Consider the following 15,288-nt stretch of genomic DNA (forward strand, 5'->3'; position numbering starts at 1 on the left):
TATAACAATAAGAATACTGTTGATACTAATGGCAACATCGACAATGTCGTTAGGAATGCCACTCCCGCTACGAGGGCAACTAATAAAACTGCTGAATTCACTGGACCGACGCAGACGGAAGCAAATGTGGCTCCGACTGCGCAGGATCAGGATTGACTGGGCCGGGGCAACGCGAGAGAGGCCGGGAGCGAGGCACTGAGGGCGGGATTCCTCAATGCGACCTCATTGTATGCGCACATGGGGATGTTCAGGCAGTGTCTTGCGAATGCTCGTCCTTCCTACCACCTCTTCGGCGTGGCTGAGACGCGCTTTGGGAGTGAGGTTGATGACGTGTTTGCGCAGGTTGACGGGTACTCGGTTTTGCGACAGGACAGGAACAAGCGTGGAGGAGGCGTAGCCCTGTTTATTAGTAATGTTTTCAAAGCGACTATACTATGCTCGTCGCAGTCAGAGGTGGAGGGGAAGCCGGGTATCCTGGAGTATCTTATGTGCGGCGTTCAGCAGGGTAATAAACCACCAATCTTCGTTGCCGTAATCTATCGTCCACCGGGTGTATCTTTCTCTGATAATTCAGAGCTCGCGAACAACTTGCGTAGATACTCTGCGGGGTATGATTATAGGCTCGTAATGGGCGACCTGAACGCCAACATGCTGTCAACCTCACATGATGCGGAATTTGTTAGAGACCTCGCCTGTGAATTGAATCTAAAACTGGTAAATCACGGCGCGACTCACCACGTCGGAGATTCTCACACATGGATCGACATGATCTTTACTGACGACGACAATGTAGTGATGAGTGCATGCAACTCGCCGGCGAATTTCAGAAGCAGCCATACCATCATTGACGTTGAGATTTATTTCCAGACGACAGAGCCTCCTGCTCTCAACAGTCTTACATACAGGGACTTTAAATCGATAAAATCTGACGAGCTCTTATCCCTGCTGGCTGCTTGTGATTGGTCGTCGGTTAGTTGTTCCGACAGCGGCGTTGACACCCGACTAGAACACCTTAGTCAAAAACTCTTGAGTCATTGACCAACTAGCTCCGCTAAAAGAATTTAAACCGAGACAGAAAGACTATCCTCCATGGGTCGACGCCGAATTGAGACACCTGTACAGCCGACGAGACGCTTTAAAAAGACGACACAAACATGCCCGACAAGGCTCTAGACGACGTGACGACCTATGGACCGAATATCAGGCTCTCGCCGCTGAGGCTGAACGCTGTACTAATCAAGCGCGAGAAGAATTCATTCAAAATCGAATTTTCGACGCGCTGGAAAACAATAAAAACGTCTGGAATGAATTACGGAGTCTTGGCCTTATTTCAAAGGCCAAAGAGGATTTACATGGCTTCACCACGGATGAATTAAACACGCATTTCGCTGGGGTGTCCATATCTGATGCCGAGCGCGAGGTTGATCTGAGCGGCATCCTGGCCGAGGCCAACGAGGATGGTTTCACTTTGCGTGAGGTCACCTTTGCGGACGTGGTTCTGGCTGTCGCTCACTTTTCATCTCAAACAAAGGGGGAGGATGGGATACCTCAAAGCGTTATAGCGAAATCTCTCCCAGTCCTAGGACATCTCCTGGTGACCTTATTTAATGCCTCACTCTCCTGTGGGGTCTTTCCTGGTGCCTGGAAGAACGCTCATTTGGTGCCCCTTAAAAAGAAACCTATTCCATCTACTGTTTCGGACTTCCGTTCAATAGCCCTTTTGAGCTTTCTCTCTAAGGTTCTGGAGAAGATCGTACATGAGCAGATCTCCGAATTTTTAGCTTCAAAAACATTCTTGATCCTTTCCAGACTGGTTTTCGACACAACCATTCGACGCAGACAGCACTACTAAAACTGACTGAGGACATCAGGACTGGCATCGACAGTGACAAACAGCTACTCACCATTTGGCTACTGTTCGACTTTAGCAAGGCCTTCGATTCGATTTCCCCCTCGAGATTACTACGTAAGCTGATCAGGATGGGTTTCTCTAGGTCGGTGGTCCTGTGGGTCATGTCTTATTTATCTAGACGTAACCAAAGAGTGGTTACTAAACTAAACGGTGAATCTTCTTGGCTAACAACCAACCTTGGCGTCCCATAGGGCTCGATCCTGGGGCCCTTACTGTTCAGCATTTACATCAACGATCTTCAGGAGGTGTTGGCCGGTTTTCGGGGGCCCAAGGGGTTACTGACCGACAGTGTCGCCCATTTACTCTACGCGGACGATCTGCAAACCTACACTCAGGTCACAAGAGATAATCTTCGTGAGGGTGTGGATCGCATGTCAGCAGCAGCGCGGGCTGTGTCGGATTGGGCATCTCACAATGCTCTGCACCTCAACACTGGCAAGACTAAAGCTATCATTTTTGGATCTGAGTATAATGTAAATAAACTACAGGGGTTGAACTTGCCCGGTGTCGAGGTGCAGACGGGTGTTTTTGTTCCTTTTGTCGATGCCGTAACTAACCTCGGAGTGGTCATGGATTCAAAGTTGACGTGGAAACCGCAGGTGGATGCAGTTAGCCGAAAGGTTAACAGAGCTCTTTATGGGCTCAGATCTTTTAGATCCTGTACCAACGAGGCGTTACGTAAGCAGCTGGCCGGCGCTCTGGTCATTTCTCAACTGGATTACTGCTCTGTAGTGTATCTTGACGTGTCGGGGGAGCTCGAGACAAGACTCACTGCAGAGGCTACAGAACTCATGTGTGAGGTACATTTGCGGGGTGGGGAGGTACGAGCATATCTCTCCTTACAGGAGAAAGCTGGACTGGATGAATATTAAAGAGAGGAGAACTTATTTCATGGCGGTGTTAATGTACAAGGCGCACAGCGTGGGGCAACCGCCGTACCTTTCGGCCCTCTTTGAGAAAAATCAATGTAGGACCTCGGGCAGGTCGTCGCGAGATATTACTGTCCCGGGAACAAGAACCGATACTGGCTTGAAATCGTACAGGGTGCAAGGCGCTCGCCTTTAGAATTCGCTCCCGCGAGGTATGCGGACACTGCCTTCGCTTTCGAGGTTTAAATTAGCGATGCGGAACTACCTCCTGCCGACTCTCAGCGAAACATAATTTGTTATTGTATGCGCCTGCGCCTTGTATATTTGTATATTCGTGATCTAGTCTGTGTTAATGTATGTATTTATGAAAGATTATGTAATTACGCGACATACACTTAATATATTTAAGTTGAAAGTACTGAACAATATAAGTAAGGTAGCACTGCGTGACGTGTACCTGATTCGATACCTGGTATTATTTAATAATTTCGATTATGACCTTGCACGAATTGTGATATTTGACGGCTGTGATAAACAGCAAATATTTATTTTATTTTTATAAAGTATGAAACTTTTATATTTACTCTGTACTGTGCTATGACTGATATGATGTAATTTTTTGAAAATGTTTTCGAATAAATACCTTACTTACTTACTTACTTACTTTCTTTTTTTCCGATCATGACACACATTTTTGTCTCGATGTCATTTCCTTATATATACAAAGTTCGTCCCTTTTCGAGCGAACGCAAAATTGAAAGAGAAAAAAAGAGACGTGTTTGTAACTTTGTATCGTCGCGGTAAAGATTTTTTGTACGAGATACTAAGTGAAAATTACCGAATCAATGTAAACACCTAAAAGTGCGTCAGCACTTATGAAACGTATTATTTTCATGAAAATGAGCAGTTATATCGTGTAATTAACAAAGTCTTGCTTTCAAGATAATAATTGAATGTGCCGCAGATAGACAAATTATATTCAGAACTAATACACTTTGCCCGAACTTTATGAAAGCAACCTTTCCAAGTCGAATTCCCGCGCTTTTTAAGCTTCAAAAACGAAATAAAATTTGAAAGCTAGCGAAAAATCGATCTCGTTGAATATAACGTAGCAGGAAAACGCGAGCCCGTACTCATTAAAATCAGCAGTGTCGTACGCAGCAGCTTATTTATAGAATCCGCGCGGGGCCCACCCGCGCTGCGATAATGGCCAATTAAGCGCGTGCACTGGCGAATACTAAGGACGCTTAAGAAAATGCGTCGGCCAGCACGATATTATGCGTGCGCGAAAGAGCGCGGGTCCGTTATTCAATAGTATTTTTAGACGGATTAGCCAGGCCCACCGCCGATCTTTCGTTTCGTGTATGCACTAGGCATAAGGTTCATAGGAGTGCGTTGTATGCAATGTTATATAGTTGTGCAAAATTAATGAGAGAGAAAGCGTAAACGGCTGCGATTGAGATTTAGACATGGTTGGGTATTTAAAGCCTATATGTTTGCCATTGGAGGTAAAATAAAATTTTAGGATGAGATTTCCACGCTTGTCATCAGGCTTGCTCGAACTATATGCACTTGGGATAAAATATTTGATATGTTAAACGCACGATGAGCAATCCATTTTTCATAAAATATTTATTACTCTTATACATATGAAAAACAATAATACACATTTACAGATAATACGGTAAATTATACCCCAATAGGTCACATATAAAATATACTTTGTGATCAATTATATGAGTTCAATAAATAGGCACTTTGCGATTCAGTCTATAATACAAACTTTTGGTAGACTTCAACTCATAAGTATGAAAGTCATACCGTTCATATCTACAAATGAAGCTCTTTACAGGCTCGTACTCGAGCGTCATACCTCTGTAAAACTGATCACGAATATCGAAAGCATGCGTCGCGTATAAAAAAAGGCAAATAATAGATAGCTCACTCATCTGGGACTAATGATTTGCAGGACATATTCCAACATCTTGACGAGGTCTTGCTCTTGCACGCCGTCCTGCTGCAGCTGAAGTCTGCTGATAGCCGTCTGAATGCAGTGGCCGAAGCCGCTACTGCGGGCGATCAACTTGCCTTTTTGATTGTTGCTGACCAGGGACCAGAGAGTCGAACCCGCCACCTCGATTTCCGTGCACGAGCCTTCCTTTAACGACGTCAGTAGCAATTCGAGAAATTCAGCTAAGAGAATGACGACAATGTCGGCTTTTAGTATTCACGATCTACGTGACTTAATCTTAATGGATCTTGGATTGTATTATCATTATTATTATAGATTTTAAATTAAATTTTGTTATTCATAACTGCTTGGTCTCTTTTCGAAGTTCTTTAAGCTTTCTCGAAAAATGGTCAATGTACCAGGGATTTAAGTTAAATTTAAACATGAAGTGTTACTTACCAGAACCGAGAAGCCTTGATCGATTTGATGCGTTAAAGGCTAAATTTCGTAAAATTGATATAGCTAACAGTTTTGATGAACCGGTTGATAGACGAGCCAAGGTGATCAGTACTTCTAAACCATCAACCGCCTAAAACAAGGTTTTGATTGATTGATGTATATTTTTATATGGATATAGCTTATTTATGATTATTAATGTAGTTAACGTCAAAACATTAAATTTTATACAATCACATTTTAACTTTTTTTATTTAACCGTATATCATATGTATATTTTAAATCATAAATTATTAATGAACTATTATGCGACCTACAACACTCTATTTTACAGACGATTTAGTCTTTGCAAGATAACAGAGTCGCGAATACATGCTCGTAATTTAAAAATGCAGAGAATATCGTACCTTGGAGACAGACAATTGGCCTTCGTCATAGAACGTAAAATCTATCAAAAACTCCAGACAGTTTATTTCCACTATCTGCCATATTTTTGTGCGCTTTGTCGTAGAAGGATGAATCTTTGTGAAAAATTGCAAGAGATTGGTCTGTAAAAAAAGAATGTACGTAAGTTATCGTACATACATGCAGGTTATGTGGTGCGACATTTTTCCAAACGAACGAAATTAACTTTCGAATGTTATATTCCTTAGAATACTATGAACGAATCAAATCACTATGATTTTCAAATTGATTACCTTCGAGATAACAACACGACATTCGTGATTACGTATGGCATTTCGTAGTATGTGAAATGCGAAGTTTAATTTTTGACAATCGCACTTGCAATTGTTCATCTCGATTTCTTTAGAGACGAGCTGCACGATCACGTGAATCAGCGAAACGGAATTCGGCGTTTTTCTTAGACCCACACCCGGCGTCACCGTTGTCAAAGACAATGATTGAGCCGCTATAAAGACAGAATAAAACATTATTATTACTCTATTTTTTGCTTAAGATTACAACTTAGTTTTTTTTGGTCTGTCACCAATTTAAACAGGTTAATTTTTCACCATCATATTCATTAGCTCTATAACAATTTTTCTTTTCTTATAAAAAAATATGTTTAAAAAGTTGAAGCAAAAGGTTGGCGCAAAGAATCCGATTTTCCAAATTATTTAATTTTAAATTGATTTTACGATAGCTGAATTACTTCTAAAAAGCAATTAAATGGCTCTAAATTTTATGTTATAGTTAATTGAATGATTTTCAGAATTTAAAAATAACTCACCTTCTAAATAATTCGAAGTGAACGTTGATAACAGTTTCAAAGTGTTTATCAGAATTTTTTTATTCATTGATGTATGCGCCCATAGTTTGTGAATGATATCAGCTAATCCGGCTTTGGCGAAAACTTCTTTGGCCTCTGTACTGTCGTACATAAAGTTCATTAACAGTATGTAGATTGAATCAATCTCGTGTAACAATGGATGCATCTGCAAAACAGTGTACAAAAAGCATAAGAATGTCCATTACTAGCTGCATATAGATTAATAGACAAAGAAAAGTACGGGAAAACCCGCAGTTTGTGATGCTAATTTTATTAGTCAGATGATAATAATTTCAAAAGGTGTGTTGTGTTACAACACACCTTGTAAATTATTATTCAATTAAAAACTTAATTGAATAAATTGCTCAATATTTACCCCGTTGATAAAGAAATAAATCGGCTTTACCTTTTGCTCACGATCTGTCTGAGATTTATACGTCTGAATGGGCACGCTATTAAGTTTGACATAAATCTCCTTTAGAACCATAAGACAAGTGGCCGGAAATTGTTCCATTATCGCTAATTTCTTTGCCTCCGTCGATACGCACAGCAGATTCGTAAGGGCAACGGTCACCACATCTTTATCGCTCGATTGCTTTGACTTCTTCGCGGTTTTGGTATATTGAAAGCCGATAAACAGATTTATAAGTACTTTGCAAATGTCCGCCCCCACAAACACTTCGTCGCCTGTAGCAACATTTTTGTTGTAATCGGTTGGGTGCTCAATAGGCATCATTCCGCGTGCACTTTTTGTGGGCGATTTGCTTGCGTTAGAGGCCGCTTGTAATTCGTCGTTACCATTCGATGCAGTCAATTGTTTCGTGTCCAAGACCTCTTTTATAAGCGTGGCTTTGTTCTCTTCACACTCCTTTTGCATTTCTTGGGACAAAAGAAATGCAAGAAAACCAAGAGCGCTCATCCCGAAATCTGACTTACAACTTTTAATGATGTTACACATTGTTTTTACGAAGGATTCCGTATCACAGGATTCTAAAGCTGTCTGTATTGAATCGAAATGCTGATTCTCGGTTTGCGAAAGAGATAATAGAAATTTGAAAATTTCAGTGCCTAATTGATTTTGTAAGAAGGCCAATCTAGGATTATTTGTAACTGTAAATTAAAATTTAATTGGGTAGGTAAGAATATTGTTATGCAACAAATTCTGTTCGGATGGTGATTAATGATTACTCACAGTATAAGTCGTCGTTAAGCAATTCAAATAAGTGACGAATAAAGTCGGGCGAAAAAATAACAATCGACGCAAAATCAGGGCTGTGAATAACACAATTCGTCAGTACAGTGCATAAATTTGTATACATTTCCAAGATGTTTGTGTAGTGCTCCAAATTTCTTTCGCCGTTGATAGTCTTTGGAATATCGTCAAAACAACTGCACAAATTTTAAAGATATTATGTGCTGAAATAATGTTTATTATCGAAAATAGTTTTTCAAGTAATAGCATAACTTACCCTATAATATATTTATGTAGAGAATGTTCGAAAATTTCATGAATCACTTCATGTTCTCCAATAGCTATCAAATTATTAAGCATGGAACATAAAGACGTTATTAAACTTGGAGTGGCTATAAATTGCATTTGATCTTCATCGTCAGTGTTAATCGAGTTTCCTACGGAACCTTAACATAAATAGGATATATCTTAGTATCACTGATTTTATTGCAATTCATTTTGTATTGCGACAGCCTAACATTTTCGATGATAATTTTGTTTTCTTCAAACTACTTACACTTTTGAAAATCTTCACTACAGTTGTAAAGATAGTATATTGTTTTCGGTACCATAGAGACAGTAGTGCCTGTCCGGCTACTCGCTAATGATTGCGTTTGCGTGCCCTCAGATTCTGTACTTTCAGACATGTCAGGGTCTAAAGTTGCCAACATGTAATAATTAGAACACATTACAGCGATTTCATGGTAAACGTTACTTTCTTTTATGTAAGACAACATTGCACTGGGTTTTAAGGTATCGACCTGAAAAATGAAGTTTTAATAACTTTTAAGTATAGTTATAAGGTAACGTCGATGATTTTAATCAGGCTAATTTCTTCCACGGAAAATCAAAGTGCGCTAAAAACGTACGGGAAATTAGCGAATGACGTCATAATCTACTCGATTATTGCTATCAGATTACAGTGGGATAAACCAATAGTTTTTCCGGGTGTAGCTTGGAACTTACGTATTGAAAGACAATCGAGTTGGAATTCCTGATGAGATTGCTCATCGCAAGGCAGGCCGCCTCCTTAACGATACACGACTCCTCTTGGGTGGTTACAAAATAGAGTAGCCAGTGGCATAGTGCACCCGGGGATAGGTCGATTGCATTCAAGAGTTGTAATGACGTGTGAGGTCCATTAATCAAGCTCGCCAGCAATTGCAATGCCGAGGCCCGCACCAAAGGATCGCGGCTCTTCCACAGTTCGGGTAGCCAGCTTAGTGCTTGGCCCTCGTCGTACCAAAATTTCATCAGTATCTGAAGTCATTTTAGTTTATTAGTTTTTGCACTATTGATCTGAGAATAATATAGAGTTTACTTACATTTTTATTCAAATTAATCTGCATTTGATAAAGTACGTGATTTAAGCAGATAATACAGTTCCTGACGATTGTTGAAGCCATAAAGGTGACCGTTCCCTCCCGGCGAAATGATAAGATAAGTTGATTCAAAGATTTTCCAACGGACACGAGAGTGTCTTTATGATTCTTCCATTGGCACTTTCCGATCACATATATTAGTGTAGATAATATCCAATCCAGAAATGCTAAAAAAATAAGTGTTTGTTAGCACATAAAGAAACATTTTTCTCCATTAGGCACTAAAAATGCATATTGTAATAAATGGCAACGACCTACCTAAATTATAGAATTCCCCATAATCTAGATTGGCAACTGCGAATTGGATAAAAAATATCCAAGAATTTTTCGATTCGTTATTTTCTTTACAGTCAATCATGGAGCAAGCTCGTACTAGTTTTAACATTGATTGATGAATATCCTCACTACCATCTGTGCCACTTTGTAACCAGTCTGATAACGACTTCATCATACTTTTTACAGTTTTGCAAAGCCATAGAGTATCTTCTAAAAAGGCATTTTAAATTTCTTTATTAAAAAAAGATTGATGATAATTATATGCTTTTAAAAATAATTTACCATGGAGGGTGAATTTTATATACAAATGAAGAAAATTCAGAAGATTAACTAATAATTCTTGATCTTCTTTGCACGTCGGTTGACATTGTAAAAAACGCTCGAACGTGTGAGACCATGGAAGGCGTGCTACATTTTCAAAATGCACATAATTCAGTAAATTACAAAGTTTGAAGTACCTATAATTCATTAATTTGATTAATTAATATAAATAAATATATCGTAAATATATGAAAAGATTTTTATATATGTTCCGGACGAATATGAATTACATTGTGAGATAGTCTATTGCACGCATTACACCATTATGCATGATTGAATTTTGAATATTGTATAACTGCTGTTGTATACAATAGAAGAGGGAGGTATTAGTCATACATGCTAATTCAGTTTCTCTGATCATTAAAGTTTCAGTGATCATTGGATCATTGATATTTTCCCATTTTTTCCATAACATTTCCTCATGGCCATTCCATTCCCATGCCCAAAACTGTCTAATAAACATTAAAGCTACAGGATTACTCCTGTGTAAGACTGAAATGATAAAGCTTATTTAATAATTTAAAACAGATAGGATAATCGTGAACGAAATGTTTAATAAATTTGAAGTATCATACTTGAAATATCGGAACGTCTATGAACACTAGCTTTCCAATGTGCTTTACATGTAAAAGGCAGCTTCATGGTTATCGTTATTAAATATGGCAGAGAAATATTAAAAGGGTTATTATGACTTCTTTCTGTAAGTCTCATAATATAGGTATTATAAAGCAGCAATGCCAGAAGTTGTGCTGAATCCATTTTAACGCTTTCATTATTGGGATAAAGAAATAAGCCTAAAAATTAAAATTTACTCACTATATTTCGAATTCGTATTCATTGCAAAATTTAACTGAATAAATCTTACTTCTTAATACGTTGTAGTACAAGTCGATACGGTTTGATAATTCCATTCTTATCGATGCTTCTGAAGAAGCAAGAAGTTTCAAAATCGTTACAATAGATATTACTGAATCTGGATAGTTAACAAAATCTTTTTCTATCTAAAAATTAATTCTCAAAGATAACAATAATTTATAATGAACTTATATTATTTGAAGTAAAAGTAGAAATATTGTTTACCAATGCTTTTGAAAAAATATCCAGTATTAGTGGCAAACCATTTTCAGAAATGAATAGTTTATGCAATGATGAATCACTCAACATTACACTAACTTGAACTAATGCTGATTTTCGCATTTTTGGCTCGATATTATTGGAGCGTAACATTTCAAGTACTGAAATAAGAGCACTTCTCTATAATAATGGTGAAAATAAAAAAAGATTACTAGTTGATAAAAATATCATTCAAATTTTAAGTACTGATAAATTACTTGATAAGTTCCTTCCGATCGTTTAGCAGATGTCTGTTTATCAAATACACAAAGTGAGCCAAATGGAAGACCATGTAGCGAAGTTAAGCGAGGTAATTTTTGAGATGCATTTTTCTCTTGTCCAAGTAACCAGAATAGACGGCATAATGCTTCATCTCTAATATCAGGGATCGGAGAGAACAAAAGTCTAATATTTCCTTTTAAAACCTTTCATATCATAGTATATAAAGTTTTAATATTATTCAAATTCACATCTTTTCATCAAGCAGCCTTATGTATGAATTATAATAATTACCTCTATGAATGGAAGTTTAATACTAGACGAAACGTCAGGATCCAATATTTTTGTGATAGATTTGCCTAAATTAGATGATGGATGAGCAAGACATTGTAAGAGAGGCAATACCGGAATAAGTGCTTCTAAAAATGTTATCCAACCAGATTCACCCATTTGAAACTTTCCTTTCAATAAATGCAGCAAAATATCGTCTGCCATACTTTTTATCTAGTAAATAGAATAAATTATTAAATCCATTAAGATAATTTAACAGCTCTTAACCATACCTTTTTATTTTCGTTTGTAGTTCCATGGCAAATTATTTCAGTGAGTACACTGGGTTCCATTAAAAATAATAAATTCTTCCAACTGTATCTACCATTATTTTCAATCCCTAGGACTCCAGCAACTAAATTTTGACACTCAGTATATGTTGCCTCTTGTACATCATCATCGTTATGTGCAAGGAGGGATAACATCATTTTTGTTGTTGTTTCTTTATCTTCCGTACTCAGGTTGTAACTTTAATGAAATGATATTTTTTAGTACTTTAATAGGATAACAAAAAATATTAAGATTTCTTTAAAAAAACCTCCAACTTACCCAGCTCTATTTTGTGCTAAGCTAACAAATTTTCTGATCATTTTGAAATTTTTATGATAAAGCAAACTGAGCTTAGACAAATACATGATTCTTAGTTCCTCTGAATACGGTAAATCTCTGGGAAATTTAATTAAAGAAATAGCAGCTTTCATTGACTTAGTAACTAAACGAGTTTCATCCAATAATTTAACAGCTGCACACTCCTGAGTACCATGGAATCTCTTAAATCAATGTAATACGTTAATACTGTGTTGTCATAAATTAATAAAAAAATTATTAAATATCAATTTAATTACCCTAGCATATTCTTGTAATGTAACGTGTAATGATGAATACATTAAATAAATAGGTGCATCCATAATAGCATTGCATATACAGAGTTTCATGTTTTTTGGTATCACTTGATCAGCTAATTCTAATGGCATAATATTGCTTATCAGTTTTACTGATATCCATAAAAAGAATATATATGTTGTTCTGTAATAGTCCACACTATTAAATTGTTCAAAATAATCTAAAATTTCACCTAACATTTCAAACAATGTTTTGACGTTATCATGAATTTTCAAAGCAACGTTGTCATTACAAAACCATACAGTAGGCATCACACTAGTGATTAATAATTGAACAAGTTCATACGCCAAATCAGCAATAAGTCGAACTATCTTTAGTGGACGAGTGGGATTATTTGGAATGCTTAACAATTTGAGTACATGTATCAGAGTTTCCGTACAATAATGAGGTATAAACTTCTGTTGCAACTGTAATACTGAATCATCGACATCATCTATTACACTCGGGCTTCTATTTCCAGGCCTCTAAAATGTATAGCAATATAATTATTATTTGATTCACATACAGTTATCTTTTTTAGAATTTAAATATCTTACTGTTGTTTGGAATCCGTGATAATTTTGATCAGGAGGTTCTCCATCTGGACTGTCCCTTTCAGGTAAACCAAAATTTTGATTTTGTAAATTTCTACTTAATATCTTTTGTGCTTTGTGTGCAATGCTTGGATCACAGTAATAGTATATTCGAAACCTTAGAGATCGAGTAAGTTTGTACAGAATTTTTAGTATTTCAATAATTAGATTTTCGCTTGATTCATTTATCCTTCCTTCTTGACTAGGTTCATCTTTGTATGATTGTAATAGGTCTAACAAGATCTGTAAAATAATCATTATGATTAATCCTACTTTTTACATTCTGAAAAGACTTTTAATTCTTCAACTGTACTCATTCTTACATTAACTGTAGTAGGTCTTTGAAGAAAAACTTCAGCTGGAAAGTCTTGTAGTAAAATGTTTGTAATGAATCGACAACTCTCAATTTTTGTTGCAATATCAGGTGAGTCATTAAAAGAATTTTTTAATGAGGTAAGAACATTTTTATCAGATTTAGCTAACACCTGCCATGGCATACAAAGCCATTTGACGCTGCTCTCTGATCGCCTTGGTATTACAGCACCATCTACGCAATTTACAGTCAATTCAAATGGTGCAGAACTAAAAGAAAGTAAGTGTTATTTTATGCCTTTGGATATAAAAATCTAGAAATATTCAAGTTTTACCAGTCTAATGGAGACATAGCATTGAAACTACTCGATTTAGATGGATAGTTTTGATACTGTTGATTATAATTGCTTTCTGAAGGTTCATATACAAGAGGTGGAACATCCTATGAACAGTTTATAAATTGTATTGGTATGCCTAACCAGTTATATTAATAAAACTTCTAGCGAGAAAATGCATACCTCAAAATGTTGTATGAATTTATCGGGTTTTGAAACTATTTCTTCCATTACATTCAATTTATCGTGCCATTTTGAATCTAATCTTGCTCTCAAATCTCGTAACTCATTTTGTAATCGTATTTTTCCAAATGAATTTAAATAACTTCCACTGTCAGACTAATAACACATAATGCAAATATAATATTTAAACATATGTCGAAATCAATAAATTTTAAAAATTTACCTTCAAAAGCTTTATTAACAAATTCAACACTTTTTCTTCTTCAATAATAGGCTCGATTGTAAACCATTTGAAAAGTTTGATAAGCAATTCTTTTTTGACAGCATTGCAGTCACATTCAAAACCGAGATTTAGTTTAGAAATAATATTTTCTAATGCTCTCAGACGTATTTCATCGAGAGCATGATCTAAAGAACACAAAAATAATTTGGTTATCGAAAATTCAAATGTTAATAAAACTATAAACACTAACGTAAACATAACCAAAATCTGTCACTCGACTATCGAAGTACAAACAATTGCAGAATAAGCATGAACATTTTTACCATAGCATACTTTGCACATACCGAGTTTTTTTATATGTGCATTAGATATTGTACACATAGCAGACATTGTTGCTAAAATAATTGTTGATTAACATCGAGGTTAATTTCATGGCATTTCTGCTACCGACGCTTTCGCCAAACGGTATGAAATACAAGACTTGCTTTAGAACGCCGTGATGTATTCATGAATGTATACATTCATAAAATCTTTCAAAAATATACAACTTTGTTTACAACCTGCGCAAAACCGTTTTATTGGTTGTAATTTCTTTCAGCAACAAATGGTGGACAACTTGAATTGACCAGAGATCAGACACCTGTCAATAATAAAACGCACTTTCCCGCGCGCAGTTGGCGTCATCGCGCAGAGTACAAATCACAACGTAGAAAACGTAGAAAATGTGTAGAAAACTGCTATATCGCGCGAAATTCAAATGTCTTTTATATTACGGCACTTGTCTTTAACCAGAAGATTAAATGTTTTTATTTTCAAATAAAAATTAAATTAAATCATGCAATATGCCGTAAAAAAAGTTTAAAAATTAATAAAACTTGTTCGTCACGAGCAAAAGTAAAAGATACTAAATTTATATTAATCTTTTTAAGAATATTTAAGGACATATACAAGGATACTGGAGGTATGGAATACAATGACCAAAAAGACCCCAAACTCAAAACGCATGTTCTGTTTATTCCTTTTTTTCTCACATCCATCATTATCGCCGGGAATCTCGTGATACTGCGTACAACGCAGCCAAACATACAGCCGCACTATATCGAAATCCTACCGGCGATAATCGCAGCTTCATTTTTTTATAGTTTTAATTTTATACACAATAATAATCTCATTTTTCTTTTTTTTTTTGTTATGATCGTTTCGCTAAACATACAAATCGTCATTAAAAGGGAATCGAACGATTGAACCACAATAAATCGCGCGCGTACCTCGCGCCGAGAATATACGCAATCATATAATCGGCGCGTATATATACATAACATATAATATAATAACTCTCTTTTGCCCTTTCTCACACATTGAAATCGCTTATTTGGGAAGCTTTGATAGATTTTCGAGGAATATTACGTAAGGAATAGGTTGCGATACTC

The 15,288-nt window shown here is 36.6% G+C and overlaps 2 protein-coding genes across 3 annotated transcripts; one reads left to right on the top strand and one right to left on the bottom strand.

The window, feature by feature from the left end:
• Nucleotides 1–1,154: 1,154 nt before the first annotated feature.
• LOC116416204 lies at nt 1,155–2,784 on the top strand. The gene is made up of 4 exons (XM_031923827.1): nt 1,155–1,229; nt 1,337–1,753; nt 1,810–2,046; nt 2,104–2,784. The coding sequence occupies exons 1-4, from the start codon at nt 1,155–1,157 to the stop codon at nt 2,782–2,784; spliced, it is 1,410 nt and encodes a 469-aa protein (XP_031779687.1).
• A 1,610-nt stretch (nt 2,785–4,394) lies between these two features.
• On the bottom strand, nt 4,395–14,504 carry LOC100123435 (rotatin). 2 transcript variants are annotated; one of them, XM_008214429.3, is made up of 28 exons: nt 14,203–14,504; nt 13,859–14,043; nt 13,636–13,791; nt 13,453–13,559; nt 13,129–13,387; nt 12,770–13,048; nt 12,176–12,697; nt 11,880–12,100; nt 11,564–11,798; nt 11,295–11,504; nt 11,000–11,206; nt 10,749–10,922; nt 10,534–10,669; nt 10,244–10,462; nt 9,899–10,160; nt 9,630–9,805; nt 9,330–9,557; nt 9,015–9,238; nt 8,656–8,949; nt 8,207–8,450; nt 7,928–8,096; nt 7,651–7,847; nt 6,865–7,568; nt 6,420–6,624; nt 5,887–6,098; nt 5,596–5,736; nt 5,192–5,321; nt 4,395–4,974 (listed from the first exon to the last, which is right to left on the bottom strand). In XM_008214429.3, the coding sequence occupies exons 1-28, from the start codon at nt 14,246–14,248 to the stop codon at nt 4,727–4,729; spliced, it is 6,390 nt and encodes a 2,129-aa protein (XP_008212651.1). In that variant the 5' UTR covers nt 14,249–14,504; the 3' UTR covers nt 4,395–4,726. The 2 variants fall into 2 exon arrangements, with proteins under 2 accessions (XP_008212651.1, XP_032452809.1); XM_032596918.1 differs by lacking the exon at nt 14,203–14,504 and adding an exon at nt 14,109–14,158.
• Between the last annotated feature and the right edge of the window lie 784 nt (nt 14,505–15,288).

This window comes from Nasonia vitripennis, chromosome 2 (genome assembly GCF_009193385.2).
Source record: "Nasonia vitripennis strain AsymCx chromosome 2, Nvit_psr_1.1, whole genome shotgun sequence".
NCBI lineage: Eukaryota > Metazoa > Arthropoda > Insecta > Hymenoptera > Pteromalidae > Nasonia > Nasonia vitripennis.

Coding starts and splice junctions, on each gene's coding strand:
- LOC116416204 (XM_031923827.1), top strand. CDS start 1,155: ATGCCCGACAAGGCTCTAGACGACGTGACGACCTATGGACCGAATATC. Junction 1,230..1,336: donor CGCCGCTGAGGCTGAACGCT/GTACTAATCAAG, acceptor CTTATTTCAAAG/GCCAAAGAGGATTTACATGG. Junction 2,047..2,103: donor CTAGACGTAACCAAAGAGTG/GTTACTAAACTA, acceptor GGCGTCCCATAG/GGCTCGATCCTGGGGCCCTT.
- LOC100123435 (XM_008214429.3), bottom strand. CDS start 14,248: ATGTCTGCTATGTGTACAATATCTAATGCACATATAAAAAAACTCG. Junction 14,044..14,202: donor TGCACATATAAAAAAACTCG/GTATGTGCAAAG, acceptor TGTGTTCTTTAG/ATCATGCTCTCGATGAAATA. Junction 5,737..5,886: donor GTCGTGTTGTTATCTCGAAG/GTAATCAATTTG, acceptor CTTTTTTTACAG/ACCAATCTCTTGCAATTTTT.